This window comes from Arachis duranensis, chromosome 1 (genome assembly GCF_000817695.3).
Source record: "Arachis duranensis cultivar V14167 chromosome 1, aradu.V14167.gnm2.J7QH, whole genome shotgun sequence".
NCBI classification, from domain to species: Eukaryota; Viridiplantae; Streptophyta; class Magnoliopsida; order Fabales; family Fabaceae; genus Arachis; species Arachis duranensis.
The window spans coordinates 51,965,131-51,983,075 of record NC_029772.3 but is presented as its reverse complement, the minus strand read 5'-3'; the positions used below and the strand labels follow the sequence as shown (position 1 = coordinate 51,983,075).

General features: G+C 26.4%; 1 protein-coding gene across 1 annotated transcript; it reads right to left on the bottom strand.

Moving 5' to 3' along the window:
• Nucleotides 1–6,447: 6,447 nt before the first annotated feature.
• Nucleotides 6,448–9,886, bottom strand: LOC107489128 (receptor-like protein kinase FERONIA). The gene has a single exon (XM_016109896.3). It carries the CDS (start codon nucleotides 9,274–9,276, stop codon nucleotides 6,580–6,582), a length of 2,697 nt encoding a protein of 898 aa, XP_015965382.1. The 5' UTR covers nucleotides 9,277–9,886; the 3' UTR covers nucleotides 6,448–6,579.
• Nucleotides 9,887–17,945: the final 8,059 nt, after the last annotated feature.

Here is a 17,945-nt window from a genome sequence, read left to right as displayed (position 1 = left end):
ACCCTTAAATTATCAAATTACATTATTTTCATCTTAATAATGAATTTTTTACATATACAGATACTCACAATAACACCGGAGCTGGTTCAAGTAATATACCAAACGATCCAAATATGGGTAGGAATCTTATATTTATATTTATTTAATTAATAATAATTTATTTTTCCTTAAATTTTGATTCAATAACTCTTTTATTATTGGTCTAAATAATATTATTATATTATCTTAAATATAATTTACATCATTATAATCTAAATTATTAAATAGTTTAATAATTTTTTAACATAATATCATACAAATATAAAATTTTTATAACTGTATTATTATAAGAAAAATATATATATTCACTGTTTAATAATATATTTGTTATTAAATTTTCTTATTCTGTAAAAAAAAATTTAATAGATAATTCTAGTATATTTTTTTAACTTTTTTTCTACAATTTAGTTTGTCATTTAATTTGAATTATTTCTACAGTATCTCTATGTTACCGTACTCTACCGAATGTACTTTTAAATTCTCCGCCTACATTATTTTCATCTTAAGAATAAATTTTTTAAATATTTAGATACTCATAATAAAAGCGAAACAATAAATCGAATGGTAATAAATATGGATAAGACTCATGTATATTTATTTAATTAATAGTAATTTATTTTTTCATAAATTTTGATTCAATAGATCTTCCATTATTGTCCTAAAATTTTCTCGCGCCGTATCATTATAAAAAAATTAAATTAGATATATGTTTAATATTATAATTGTAGCCTAAATTTTTTCACTGTATAACAAAAAAAATTAGTTGATAATTTCAATATTTTTTTTATACTTTTCCTTCTAAAAAATAAATATATCAGAAGTGATTATTTTTTCACTACATAAATTTAAATAGAAGTGATTATTTTTTCACTACAAAAATTTAAATTGATAAATTTACTATTTCAATATTATAAGTTATAGATGCTACCAGTTTAATATAATTTTTATATTCACGAATTATTTATCTCTAAAGAAAAATTATACACTGTAAAATATAATCATTTAAAATATATTATTGTCGTTCCCAAACAGTCCAAATATGGGAAGGAATCCTATATATTTATACATATATCTATTTAATTAATAATTATTTATTTTTTCTTAAATTTTGATTCCATAAATCTTTTATTATTGGCCTAAATAATATTATTATAGATATTATTATATTGTCTTAATGTACTTTATATAATTATAATCTCAATTATTAAATAGTTTAATAATTTTTTAATATAATATTATACTGCCAAACAATTTTTATAATTGTATTATTATAAAAAAAATATATATGTTCAATGTTTAATAATATATTTATTATTAAATTTTAGTAGATAATTCTGGTATTTTTTAAATTTTAATTCTACAATTTAATTTGTCATTTAATTTGAATTATTTCTACAATATCTCTATGTTAATATACTCTTAGTACTATTTATTTGTAATTTATCTATCGAATGTACTCTTAAATTGTCAACATACATTATTTTCATGTTAATAATAAATTTTTTAAATATTTAGATACTCATAATAAAAATAAAACTGATTCAAGTAATAGACTAAATGGTAATAAATATGGATAGAACTCCTGTATATTTATTTAATTAATAGTAATTTCTTTTTTTATAAATTTTGATTCAATAAACCTTCCATTATTGACCTATATAATATTATTATAAGAATAAATAAAATTTTCTCGCACCGCATCATTATAAAAAAATTATATTAGATAGAAGATATATGTGTTTAATAATATAATTGTAACCTAAATTTTTTCACTATATAACAAAAATAATTAAATTTTCGATATTTTTTTATACTTTTCCTTATCAAAAATAGATATATCAGAAGTATTAATTTCTTCATTACATAAATTTAAATTGATAAATTTACTATTTTTAATATAATTATTATGCTGCCAGTTTAATATAATTTTTATATTCACGAATTATTTATCTCTAAAGAAAAATTAAACACCGTAAAAATTAATCATTTAAAATACATTATTGTCGTTCCAGTAATATGATTGCTATTATTCAGATGCTCATAATAATAGTGGTCTAATTAATATCTAATAGAATTTTACGTTTCATATCTTTTTTAATATTCTACAATTCTTTTAAACGTTTTATTTAATACACAAAAAAAGTTAAAATATTTTTAATAAATATATATAACATTGAAAAAAATAAATGATAATTTCTTCACTTAATAAATCTATTATACGGTTACACTTGAATTTTTTTTCAAATGGTGACTTTTTACAGGAACTCTAACTGCCTATCATATATTTATATTTTACGGTCACTATCTATTTTTAGTTATTCACCGTTTGAATAATTACTATACCAATATATAAAGCCAATACCAGAGTTTGGTGTCCAATTTTTATAGACACCATTTGCCCTCAAATAATTTATTTTACAAATTAAATTTATGGACAAAATAGTAAAAATACATTTTTGTTTATAATTTAAAAAAAGTTATTAACCCATTAAATAACTGCTGCAATCGTGAGGAAATTAAATAACTGCTCCACTTACAAATATTCCTCATTATTGTCGATCCTTTTTTCTGCATCTTGCTATCTTTTGGTTCTGACATGCATTTACTAAGAAAGGGACACTGCAAATCATCGTGAGAGAATTTGACAAGGAAGTTGATACAATTTCTATGCTAATTCTATTGCCAAATACAGGTATCTTTTGAAAAATAATAATAGACGTTATGATAATACAAGTGATTGATATTTTATATTTACGGTTTATTTTATTTTTGAGTACTAATTTTTAATTTTTAAAAAAAAATCAAAGAACAAATACTCTTTATCTTATTCAATTTTTATATCTAAAGTTTGTATTTTTTTGTATAATTATAAATCGAACACTACTACTCAAATATATTCTATAGTATTAAAATTTATCTATGAATACATTCTATATTTATTAAAATTTATCAATATTTTGTTTGCATTGTTTGATACGTATTATCAAAGTTTATGTTTATTAATTGATACGTATTATTAAAGTCTATGTTTATAATTTCCTAAACTATCTAAACTATTAATTATGTAGAGTATTAAATTTGAATACGTACTCAATTTAATACGTACTCAATTTAAATACCAATTCACTTTCAATAACAAAAACTTATGTGCCTTCAATAGTACTTTACTCAAGAGAGTTAAATATCTGTTTCACTTTCAATCGTGCTCTTGCAACCTTATGTTCTGACAAATATAATTGGAAAATTCAACGAATCAGCAATCATATTATATCAACTAATATAATTCCTATTCTAAATCCATTGTCAAGTACATAATTAACTACAATTAGACAAATGGTAAGAGCCACACATCATCATCATCATCATCATTTTGTTTTAGGTAACATAAAACTTAACATGTATTATGATAATTTAATTTTTTCAGTTATAAATTCAATTTTTGCTTAATATCTGTATTCTACTCTTTGAAAAATCTAGAATTGAAAGCTCATGATAATGGAGTTGGTCCAAATAACAGACGTCGTAGTAACATAATTGGTTGGTATTCTATAACAAAATTAATTAAATTAATATACACTATTTATATATTTCTGATGCTTATTATTTAACTAAAAAAATTACATATATAACAGAGCACTCCTTAATAAAAAATACAAAAAGCTACTAGAATTTGGCGTCCAATTTTGTTTAGACTTCGTATATCCTTATATAATTTATTTCATAAAATAAATTTAGTGGACAAAATAATAATTTTTTTAATATTTCATCTTTATCATATAGTATATAAATAATTAAAAAATTAAAATAAACAATGTATTCATAAAACTAATAATAACAAATAGAATAAAGAGAAAAAAATTAACATATCGCTTATTTTTTGCCATGTGTATTTTTAAATTTGATTGATTAAATATATTTTACAAAGTAATAACTATAAAATGAAAATAAATTTATTGCTCTAAATTATTAAAAGAAGTATTGAGTACTCTTTAACTAAAACTTTTATTATAAATTTATTACAAAAAAAAATATATTTATATTTCAAATTAATGTAGATGCTTGGGACAAAATATTAAAAATAAAAAAAATATACATTTGCATTCTCATATTAAAAAAATAAATGAAGTCATTTTAAACAAAAAAATACTACGTTATAAGAGAATTATAAAAAGTTGTCAAACATAATAATTTTATTATCAAAATAATATTTATATATTGTGTTAAATTAATGTAACATAATGATTTTTAATATACTTTAATTTAATTTTTTTAGTTTCTATTTTAATTTATATATTTTCATATTTTAAAATTTTGGTAATAATATATATTTTTTATAATTTTAAAATAAAACCAGGAGAATTCTGACTTAAATACAAACATAATGATAGAAGAAGAATACAAGAATATTGATATTTCATCTCATGTATTTAAATACATGGCATAAATAAAAATTAATCCTTCTTATTATAAAATTATTTTCCATTTAAAAATTTAACAAATGCCAAAATTTGATCACGGTAAAATGGGTCATAATTTTATAAAAAAAATCTAAATACTATATTAAATATTACAAACAGTGATTGGATATATAATTTTCAAATTCTAAAATTAAAAACATAGATAATGCTTTACATATTTATATGAGCTACTGAATCAATTTTTATTGAATAACTATTTTAAATATCAATTATAAAAAAATGCTATTATATCAGCCAATGAGCCAATGATAATAATCATGAGACACGTAACATTGTTTATTATTAAAAAATATATTAATTTAATAATATTAAATATATAATAAATTTCTAATGTGAAATGTTAACATATAAACACATTAAATCTTAATATAGAAGATTAACAATTTTTTAAGATAATCTACAACATATTAAATTTGTATTTTTTTTTTGTATAAGTGTAGGTCAAGATAATCTTAATATACTAATTCAATGTCTCAATCAATCTCTTATAATGAACCATTTACAAACAATGCTAAAAGTCATGCAAATATGAATAGTTAGTACTCACTTACTTTACTTATATTTTTAATATTTTATCTTCATTGCATAATATTCATTTAAAATATTTTTTGTATTGAATAAATTAAGAGGTTTGATATTGTACACTACTATATAAAATGCCTAATGTCAAACAAAATTATGAATTCTATAATAAAAAAATAAAACAAATAATTAACAAATACTATAAATTTTAAATAGGCAATACATTCATAAGACTAATAATAACAATAACTTTGTAATAAAATTTTGGTAACAACATATATCTTTTAAAATTAAATAGTAAAATTAGAAAAGATCTATCTTAAACACAAAACAACAACTATTAAAAAATAGTACAAAAATATGTCTTATTTTATCTCATGTATTTATTAATGTATTGTATAAATTATATGGATCCTTTTTATTATAGAATCTTTACCCAATTAAAAATTTAATAGATAGTAAAATTTGGTCATGGCAAAATGTGTTCTAATTTTTTAAAAAATATCAAAATACTATATTAAATATTATAAGTCAATAGGTAACTAAACTAAAAATTCTCAAATTAAAAATATAGATAATATTGTATATATTTTTATGAGTTACCGGATAAATTTTTATTGAATAACCAATTTAAGTACAAACTAAAAAAATGCTACTACAAATATTATTTAATGGCAATAATTGTAATACACATAACATCATTTAGTGATGAAAAATAAATCTTAATTAAATTACAGTAACTAAATAATAAGTCCTTAATGATAAAAAAATTATCAAATTAAAATTTAATAATGTATGGAATATAACATAAACGCCCAAAAAAAACAAAATAAAGTACAATGAATAAACTAATTTTTAAAAATATTTTCGCAATTTTAGCGGACAAAAACTTCATCGTATCGTTATTTTGTCATAATAAATTTAAAAAATTAAATTAAAAATATTATAAATTAATAGACGACATTAAAACTTTTAAAGAAATACAATAGAAGCATTATCATTCTGAAAATACTTTTTGTATATTTTAGAATAGTTGAGAATAAAAATTTACTCTATCGAATATTTCACCTCATATATTACCTAGAATTTTAAACTATGACCATTTTAAATTACCTCTTTATTGTGTGGTTTTATAATTTAACATTTTAAAGTGTTTTATAGTAATTTTAATTTCAACAAAATATGATATAAATAAGATCACGTCAATATTAAAATAAAAAAATATTTATCTAATAAATTTAAAAAATAAATAATATATTAATAGAAAAATTAAATTAATTTTTTAAAAACAATAGAAAAGCGGCTGAACATGTTAGTGCCTGTTGAGCCGCTAGTAAATAATAAATCAGATACAACCGTACAAAGGAAAAGTAGTAATATTAGGAAAATTAATAACATGAAAAAAAAGAAAAAAAAAACCCTTCAAATTTGAACTCATTGTGTAATTAAAAGATGAGAAAGCAACACATTAAGACTACTAAACTTGAGTAGTTTTTTGTGAGTGGAATTTAAACTTCAATTTCAGTTTCTTGAATTGGACTTAACGACCCTTTGGATTCATGATCTGAGAGAAAACAGCACTTGGTGTTAATCCATCAGAGTCTTCACTTGCTAAGCTTCTACCACCAATACTCATGCTCATGCCACTGCTTCTTGAATCAGTATTGCCATCATACATTGGCAATGCATCAGAGTCCTTCTTCCCTTTAGGATCCGCGCATAGCGGCTCCTCCTCGTTGAGTATTCCAGCGAAGCCCTTGCCACTCTCCTCGGCACTTTCTTGCAGCTGCAAAGCAAACTCGAGGTTCCACAAGACATCGCCCATGGACGGCCGCTCGATACCTTGGTCGGCCACACACTTCATCGCAGTCTCGGCAAACTTCTTGAAGCATTCAAAGGCTATCTTGCCCTTGAGGTAAGGATCCACAATCTGGTCAAGATTGCCTTTTCTGTAGCAGTGAGCCGCCCACTCGGCTAGACTCACTTGTTCCTTGGCAAGGGTCGGGTTTAGAGCCGGACGAGCACAGAGTATCTCGAAGAGAACCACCCCAAACGAGTAAACATCGGATTTGTCAGTGAGCTGCTGCCTCCTGAAGTATTCTGGATCCAAGTATCCGAAACTACCCTTTACGACAGTGCTTACGTGTGTGTTATCCAATGTTGGGCCGGTTTTTGACAAGCCGAAATCGGAGACCTTGGCCACCCACTTCTCATCAAGTAAGATGTTTGTTGTCTTCACATCACGGTGGATGATAGTGTGTTTGGCACCAGTGTGAAGATAGTGTAAACCCCGAGCAGCTCCAATGCATATCTCAAGCCTTTGCTTCCATGGCAATGGAGGTTTCTGTGTCTTGTATAGATGCTCCCTGAGTGTTCCATGGGCCATGTAATCATAGACAAGAATCATTTCAGTGTTTTCTTCACAATAACCAATCAGCGAGACAAGGTGGCGGTGGCGGAGTTTAGAGAGCATTTCAATCTCGGTTTGGAACTCGTGCACTCCTTGCTCAGACAATGGATTCCCACGCTTGATTGCTACTTTGGTTGAACCACCATCGATTTCACCTTTGTAAACCTTGCCGAATCCTCCGACACCAAGAAGCAAAGCCTCGTCAAAGTTGTTCGTAGCAGCCTTGATTTCAGCAAATGAGAAGTGACGACAAAGGTTTGATGGCAGAGAGGACGCATAACTTCCTGTTGTGTTGGTCTTGGCCGAAGCTGCAGAGTGCGAATTGCCGTACAGAGAAAGTGGAAGCCAACCGGATGGCCCTTCACTTGAACTAGGCTCCTTTCCTTGGCTGCGACGACGGGATACAATGAAAGCAAATAGTCCAATGACAAGTGCTACAACAATTCCTCCAGCAACACCTCCTGCAATTATTCCTGTATGATTCTTCGACATAGCATGATGACTCCTAGCCTTAGCCGGGTCAATGTCATCTTGCACTGGAGGAGGAATAGGATTTGTCCCAGCCAGATTACCCTTAGCATCACTTATTTTGAATATCTCCACTCCATTCAGGATTGCATCATAATAGTTGGGCTTCATAGTTTTATCAGGATGTAACGAAAGCCACAGATCCTGACGTGGCTCTCCATGGGGAACAAAAACAGCGAAATCTTTATGAATTGCAACTCCATTTGTATATGAAGTTCCGTATTCTTCTTGTGCCATCGCAATAACATCAGCCGCAGGCTCAGCAGTTTGATTATTGAGGAATATATCAAATACTCTCTGATTGATCTTGTTTATAATTGATGTTCCCTCACAAAAATGGAGTCTCACAAGATACGAAAACCCAGAGTCAATAGAAAAAATCCAAGTCAAGTTGTATCTAATGGTGATTTTCGGAGTTGGCCCCATTGATCTGGCTGTACTGTAGACATCAAGTGGAGCAATATAACTTGGCGTGCCTGGAGGATACCGAATCTTGACCGACGAATCAGCAGGCTCGGTCACACCAAACGCTGCCCCAAATAGGTAGGGCACATCATCAGACCAAGACCTAAACAGACCAGTATCTTGGGAAGGCGAGATATCATTTCCACCCACATTCAACCTATAGAGAGTCTCAAGCGCAGTGCTGTTGTCAACAGTGATAGGAGAATTGGTACCCACCATCATGGTAGAACCATCAGTTTCAGTATATATATCAGGCATGGACACAACCTCAATCCCATTAACAAACGCATAAGCGTTTGACTTGTTGGTCGATGGAGCAAAAGTCACATTCAAGGTGTCCCCATCAACATTGATGCAGTACTCCTTCACAATGTAGACATAATTCAGAGCCAGTGTGGTTTGTGCCACACTGAAGTTCCTGAGCAAGGTATAGGACGGCAAAGTCACCGAGAACAGCGCGTCGCTGGCATTGAGTCCATTGTAGGACGCCGAGTAGAAGTACAGCCGGAGGAACTTCCAACCGGACGCCACCGGAAAGGAGTATGTATAAGGTGAATGGAACACCCTGGCATTCATGTATGGCACAGTAGGGACAGCAGGGTCCTGAGTTGCCGCCAGCGAGGTGCTGGTGTTTCCCTTGGATGATGCAAACTTGGAACCAACATCACTATACCATACCCTTCCATCAGAATCTTTACTAGTTGGAGGCCCACCACAACTCAATAGAATGTTATCTGCAGGCTTATAATTTTGTCCTAGGACTACCTCAGTAGCTAAGAATCCTATGAACAACAAACAAACAAACAAAGGAACATAGCAATTGATGCTCCTCATGACCCCTAAGTCTGAAATTAAGACTACCCTTTTTTTTTCATTTTTGTCCCTTCTTGTTAGTTATACAGCAATTTCTATTGGATTATGATTTAGCACGCACATCCAGAAGTGGAAATCAAACAAAGACACTAAATTTGCACAAAAGATCTAACTTTTATCGGGAAAGTTCAAGTTTTAATAGCACCCAGATCAGGAAAGGAAAGTGGGGGGTTGTGGTTGGAAATGATAAGCTTGAAAACCCCAAGATTACAAAATCAGCAGAATATGATCCAAGAAAGAGAGAGGGAAAAAATGGAATTTAGATTACATGAGCTAGGATTAATGAACAGCGGGGTAACGAATCAGAGGGTGTGAGATAATCAAGGAAATGATGGTGTTAATGAAGAGATTTGAATGGGGAAAGAAAAGTGTGGAAAGTTTTGTTTACCTTAAGCAAAGAGAAGTGAGAAGAGAGCTTGAAGAGGTAACTCGGTGAGTCAAAACGGAACGATTCCAGGTATATAGGGAAGTTGTAATGGATCTGGAGTTGCGAGTTTTGAGCTGCAGTTGGGATTAGAGCTCAGAGAAAGAGCAAGAGAAAGGGAAAGAAAGAGAAATGAGAAAGAAAAATACCAGAAACAGAAAACTGCATTAAATACGGGAACTAAGATTTTTTTTCTGAAAATAATTATTTATTTTTATTATCTACTTATCTACTTAATATATTAAAATTGGATTTTCCTCCTGCTAATAAATGTGACGTGTCAATCTCTCGTGAGTTCGTTTTTCCTCCAAAACGAATAAAATTTTTACATCTATTCTAAATTATTTTATAAAAAATACCTTTATTATTATTATAATTATATTAAATCAATATTTAATGCACTATTAAATTACTTATCAATTATAATGCGTAATTACTGTACATAATAAAAAATTGCCTTAATAATAAGTAATTTACATATTTGTTTTTGTTTTACTAATGTATATAAATAGTATTTTTCTGTGGTACATGAATCTAAATTTGAGAGTCAGCTCATAATTTTATATTTAGTATTTTTTTACTACTTCATAAAATAAGAATGTATTCTTCGTTTTTTATTGAAGTTGATCCTTTTAAGGTACAATTTATAATTTTTTATAATATTTTTCATATACTCATTCTATTATATTATTCTTTTAATAATTATTAATTATTATTACTCTAATTTATTCTTATCATCTAATGTTTCAATTCGATTGTCTTTTACCACAATCGTTTACAATGCATCACATCCATGAAATACCTCATCGAGTTGTCTTCACTGATTCAGGTTCCAACTACATGGATGTAAGCGTTCAAAGAATGGGTAATAATCTCTACTTTACCGAAGGATGGTTGGATCTACTCACCTATTATGACCAACCTAATAGAATGTGGTTAAAGTTAGCTTTCTTGGGAGGAGCTCGATTTTTTATTGAAGAATTGCAATCACGGAATTTTATAGGGCAAGTTCAAGTTTCATCCCCTCCATGCTTTTACGTCTGTCCGAAAATCTTTAAAGTGGAACACATAATGAGATTGAATTCTCTCAGTTGAAGTTCAGTTTTACTAAATGCGTGACAAACTCAGATATGCAATTTCAACGATTGGTAATATATTTAAATTTTCTTATTTTAAGTTGTTCATGATTAGAATAATTTTATAACATATTGTGATTTTTTTCAGAAATTACCGACTTTCTTTTGTATGCAATGCCATTGAGAGGAATAAGGGTTAGTTTGGTTTCTCGGTGTGGCAATTCTATACATTGCCGCATTACATGGATAGCGGATGATGAAGCTTATTTAACAAGAGGATGGTTTGAATTTGCACAAATTCTAAATGTTGATATTTACGATGTTATTTCAGTTGGTTATCGTTACGAGAATGACTCTATATTATACGTGACTAAGAACTAGAATAGATTCAATATTGTTTAAGTAATTTGGTTTTAATATTAGTATTTGATTAAATTATAATTAGAAAATTTTAAATTATTACCTCAATTTATATAGTATGAGTATTTTTTGTGGATGTACTATTTTTAAATAATTTAATAATTAATAAAATGAAGTGATGCCAGATATATTATTTAAGTTTGTTTTTATCCTTTATTTCTTTATTTGTATTTTCATTATATTTGACAAAACACCTTTATTTTTTTATTTGCATTTTCATTATATTTGACAAAAAATCTCTACCTAAACATATAGTTTTCATTGACCTAAACACAATTTAGTTGCCAATAAAAACCGATTTTATCTATAAAAAATAATAAAATATGTATCTTTTGATATTATATTAATATAGTAAGTAGACATTATGATATAATAATATCTTTAATTGCATTACAATTGTCTCATAAATAATATATGATTATATTATTTTAGAAAAAAATTTTCATTATAATTATATCAAATCAATATTTAATTATGATAAAATATGTTAATTATAATTATTATATCATAAAATTATAATAATTACGATAGTTATGTTATATATTTTAATCATTTATGTAAGTAAATAAACTAGAAAACAATCAAATCAAATCATGAAAGTAAATAAATAATATAGAATAATATTATACATTTAATTGCATTATAACTAGCTCATGAATAATGTATGATTATATTATTTTAGGAAAATATTTTTATTATAATTATATCAAATTAACATTTAATATATTATTTAAATCTATTTTTTATATAATAATAATATTATATATTTATATATCATTTTTTTAAACTCATTCTTACAAATATTGGCATATAATTAATATAGATAACATATATACTTAATAAATATCTTTATTAAATTAATTATAACGATTAATACAAGATAATCTCATAAGTATAACCTAATTATAGCAAGAATTTTCATAAAAATAATTGACTACTAATTTGAATATAATTGATATAGTTAAATTGATACAACCTATAAGATTGAGAATATGTAGCAATTATAGCAATTATTATATCAATTATAATAATCATTCACGTGACTTCATATACAGTAATTTTTGAATTATAATTGTTACATAATTACTGTTGAATATTATTTAATTTTAGATATTTTATAGGTAATATTCATTATCACATGAATTATCATCATTATTCAATAATAATAATAATAATTTTGAATTTATATAATTGATATAATTGATATAGTTCTAATTCTCATTCATGTGCAAAAATTTTATTAGTAGATAGTTGTATCTACAATAATTAATTCAATCTACAATTTTATTAGTAGATAGTGATATTTTTAATCATTCTAATTATATCAATTGATATAGTTCTAATTCTCATTCAAGTGCAATAATTTTATTAGAAGATAATTGATGCACACATTAATAGTGACCTACTCATTTAATTTGATATCAATTAGTGGATAACAACAACAACAACAATAATAATAATAATAATAAAGTCTACACGGTACATGTATTATATTTTAAAAATATAAAATATATTTTAAAAAATTAGAGTATTAATAATCAATTATGATTAATATCAATATCAATAATTAAATTTTATAATTTTATACTACTAAATGCTACATATAGTGTTTTTCTTTTTTGTAGAATAAAAAAAAGTTGTGATTCATAATATTTTTGTAAAGTTATATCATATAGACACAAGATTAATTAGATAACAAATTGAATTTTAATTAATATATTTTATTTTCTGCTCATATTTTTTCGTTAATTATTTTACTTTTTATATTTACAGTAATATTGAATGTAAAAAAGAAAAAAGTAATATTGAATGTTATCTATTTTATTTATTTAGATTCATAATTAAATTTGATATAATTATAACAAATATCTAGGATTAATAATAACATGATAGTATAATTTTAAGTTGTATAACATAATAAAATGTAGCAATTTATGTATGCTTCCTATATAGCAATAATATTATATATATTTACATATCTCCTCTTTTAGCTCTTTCCTAAAAATATTGGCATATAATTAATGTCGATAACATATATATTGAGTAAGTATCTCCATTGAAAATATTTGTTAACTATTACCGTGTATAACTAGTGTGTGTATATATAAGGATTAATAGTGAATTGTTACAATTATTTATCATCTAGAAAATTCGTACCTCAGACATAGAACTTCTTTTGTTTATTATTTTTCATACCTAAATGATACTAACTACGATTCTATCAACAGTATTACCTATGATAGATTATGTAATGAAAAAGTTTGAAAAATAAAGACAAGAATTATAAGGTTATGAAAAGTCTCATCCAAATTTGACAAGAACAACACGACTTACATAGAAATGGTTCTTATGGATGATAAGGTAATAAGTTGATTATTTTCCATGATTCTTTCAAGTGATGCTAGGTCCATTTTATAAATATTTTTTGTTTATATTTTAAGTTTATTTGATAAATAAACCTTGCACGAATTAAAGACAGTGCGATTTTATAGATTTATAAATGCGTGTTAATAGCCTTTATATTTAATTTGTTTTAGAATGTGATAATAGCCAATATGTTTATTGATAGATTTAACTATTACTATATTATTTATGATCACATTCAGTATATATGTCTGATTTATTGAAAAAAGTAGATTATTAAAATCGATTAATAACTATTTTAGAGTTAATCCAATTAATACTAAATTTAAAAAAAAAACAAACAATGCATAACATATTAATTTTTTATTAATCAAATTATTATAATTTAAATTAATTTTAAAATATAATTTAAAATTATAATTTCAATCTTATCACGTGGATGGCACGGATAATTACAATTGTTATGTTTTTATTTTTGGGTGCGGTGAATGAACAAGAAAAGTTTAAATAGTTTAGTCACCAAAAAAAAAAAGTTTAAATAGTTTGTTAGAGTAATGTACAAAGCATGTTATGTGTTTTAATTTCGAGCTCGTACGAAAATATATGTAATTTATTTGAAAATTAATAGAGAAATAGTCATAGTTAATAAATTGTCTTTTTAAATTTTTTTCTAATAATTTTTATAAAATATAATAAAATAAAAATTTAAGATTTATCTAATTAATAAAAAATATAACATACATTACTTGATAAAAAGTCTTAAATTTAGACGGAGAGATATTAAAAAGAAAATTTTATTTTATGCTACAATTTTCATCCTACTTGAATGCATGAGAAATGAAAACTAACAAAAGAAAAAAAAATCCATTGTTGTTTATTAATGTTTTGTATTCATATTTAATTTGATATTTTCATATTGTTACTTTTATTAATAAGTTTAACATTTTATGTAAGGGTAATTATTGACAAAAATAAATACTAAAGAATATAATAATATAAATTTAAATGTTAATATCCTTTCAAAATTAATATCAGCGTGATCATTTAACATGATCATTGAATATTACTTGACTTATAAATGCCAAATTAGCATTTTATTATATGTGCAAAGTTTAAATTTGACATATTGATATTATAAAATATTTTATATAATTATTAAATTATATTTATTTTTTATGATAATTTATATAGTTATTATAAAATATAATTATTTTTATTGATTTCACATTCATAATTAAATATATGTGTAAGTTTTTTCCTAACCAATGATTTACTGTATACATGAAAATTAAATTAATTCCACATTTATGTGTGTGTGAACAGTGATAACAGGTGTCTATACAATTGGTTTTTTTTGTTGTGACTATCTATACAATTGGTTGTTACTAAGGAGGTTCTGAAAACCAGTTGAATCGTGAACCGCAAAGAAATACGGTTTGGACAAATAGTAAAATTGGAAATTTCAAAAATTGGAATTGAACTCGTGAACTGGTTGGGAATTGATCGGTTAAACCGAATCGTGATCCGGCCAGTTTTTTGAGCAGAGAACCAAACCTCGCCGTTTCATCTAACTTTGCCCTAACTCTATCCTCTCGTGCCAAAGGCCCTAAATCCATCCAGATTCCAGAACGCTCTGCCTCTCTCACACTCGGTCCAGGGTAGGGCTCCTCTCAATCGAGCTCTTGGCTATCCTCACCTGCGTCCAGCCACCTCGTTCCGCTGCCGTCGTTCCTTCGAGCAGCCACCGTCTGGTCGCTCACTTTTCCTCCATCGCGCAGTAGCCATCGATATCAACCTTCCCATCCATCGCGCAGCCATCGCAACCTTCCTCTGTCGCGCAGCCACCCTACCGCGGGCACTAGCTCTGTTTCTCTGCAACATTCGAAACCCGTTCGAATCCCATCGCGCAGCCACGCTTCCTTGTCTTGGTCACTCGGTGTCTCTGTCTCCCTCTCACATGTTCTGTTGAAGGCTTCTTCTAGCTTTTAGGTAAATTTTTTTATTAACTATGATTGAACCATTGTTTGATTCTGTGAAGCTCTGTGAACTGTGAAGTACTGAAGTGTGAACTGATTTACTGAGCCATTCTAGCCTCTTACGTGCTCTGTTCAAGGCTTCTAGCTTCTAGGTAATTTTTTTAACTATAATTGAATAATTTGTTGTTACTGTGAAGATTTGTGAATTGTGAACAGTAAACTGTGAGCTATGTCTATGATTTAGCTTTCTTATTTTTCTATGAACTGCGAACTAAACTGTGAACTTTGTTGAATGATTGTTGAATAATTTTGAATAATTATTGTTAGTTAAGTTGTGAATTTTATTGTTGTAACTTGTTACTAGGTTGAATTATTATCGAATAATTTTGATTTATGAGATTATTAGGTTGGAGTGATTTGCTGTGAGTTCTTGTGAACCTGTGATTTTGTACTTGTTAATTCGGTAAATAGTTGTTGTCATTCTTGCACTTGGGATTATTGGGTTGCTTTGCTCTTCTCAAATTATAAATTTGCTAAATTGTTGCTGTTATTGTGATTCTTGAGATTGAAATTGTCTTTGTTTTTTTTTGTTATTAGGTTGTTGGATTTTCTATTTGGATTTTGTACTTGTTAGTTTGTTAAATTATTGTGATTGTTGAAAGTTGAAATTGAGATTATTGGGTTGCTTTGTTTTATCAAATTGTTAATTTGCTAAAGTACTGGTGATATTGTGATTCTTGAGATTGAGATTGTCTTTATTTTTTGTTATTGGGTTGCTGAATTTTTTATTTGGATTTTGTACTTGTGATTCTTCAACCATAGGTATGAATATTATTTTTTTAATAATAATTGTTAAAACATTGATTAATTATTGGTTCTAAACCTTATTGTTGATTGCTTGAAGTATGATTAATTTTTGAAGTATTGATTGATTAATTGATTAGGGTAGGGTTGTGTTGTGTCGTTCCAAGATGAATATGATTGTTTTGCTTTGTGATGCTTGCTTGTTGTTATTTGATCTCACCGCATTTTAGATTTGATCAATGAAATGTTTTGCAAACATTCAATTTTTGGTTTGCATTTATATATATTGACTTGGATTTATACCTTACCAACGGAATAAGTCAAGCTGATCTCATGAAAATTTCAAATGACTAATAAGATTGAATGATAAATTTGGATCAGTTGAATGTTGGCATTTTATATTTGGTTGGTTGTTTTTGTTATTTGATTTTTGAGTTTGTATTTGAATGAGATTATAATATTCTGATTTATGTAGTACTTTTAATTTGGATGATATTTTAAAGTTTATATTAGAATATAATTATGTTTTAATGTGTTTATTTATATTTTATTTATTATTTTATTATAAAACGGTTTTTTCAGTTTAATCACGATCGAATCAGTTAAACCTATGAATCAGTAAACTAGTAACTAAAGTGGTTCGATGACCGTTTCGATTTTCAGAACCTTGGTTGTTATTATTGAAAGTTATTCCCACACTCTCACCACTTCCACTATATTTTTAACTTTTTGTCTGTATGGTTAGTTGCGACTACAATTTATAATCCTTGTTGGTTCTTGCATACTCATGATAATTAAATACTACTATTAATAATAATGACTAAGATTTCACTAAGTTGTGTATTAAAGACATATTTTAAAAATATAATAATAAAAAAATTTTAATATAATACATTTTTTATATAAAATATTAAATTTATTTTATTTAATATTTATTAATTTTAATAATAATTAATAAATATTAAATGAGATAAATTTAGATTGTTTTTTACTAATCCTTTGGTTACTAAATATTTTCAAACTAATAATAATGTATTTTAATTGTCTGTTAAGCTTAGTTCAATTGAAGTAGTCGCCACTCACCCAAACATATTGAAATAACAATTTTGACCCTTAAGATGATTAATGATTAGATGATAGATCAGTTTTTGAGTGAATAACTAAAAGGCAGTATCTAAAACAATGGAGGACATGACATTTGAAGCATTTATGTTTTTGTTTTTGTTTATTTAATATCAAAAGCGCTTTTTCTGATTCTTCTGAGCCAAACTATAAATGGATGTTAAATGATTTCCTTCTTGTTTCAGGTGATTAGTTATGTGTGAGTATCATTGATATCTTTTTTATGTGATTTATATAATTTTTTTGTTGATTTGTTAAAGAATTTTAGTAGATTAATTTAATTGGATACTACTTTAAGTTACGTAATATTTGATTGATTTCAAATGGTTTTCTAGTAAAAAATTGGTGATAGATGGCATAAAGAAGCGATTGAGGACCATGCGTACACATAGTTCCATGTGTGCGCATCACTGGAGCAAAAGGGAGATCGTGCGTACGCATACA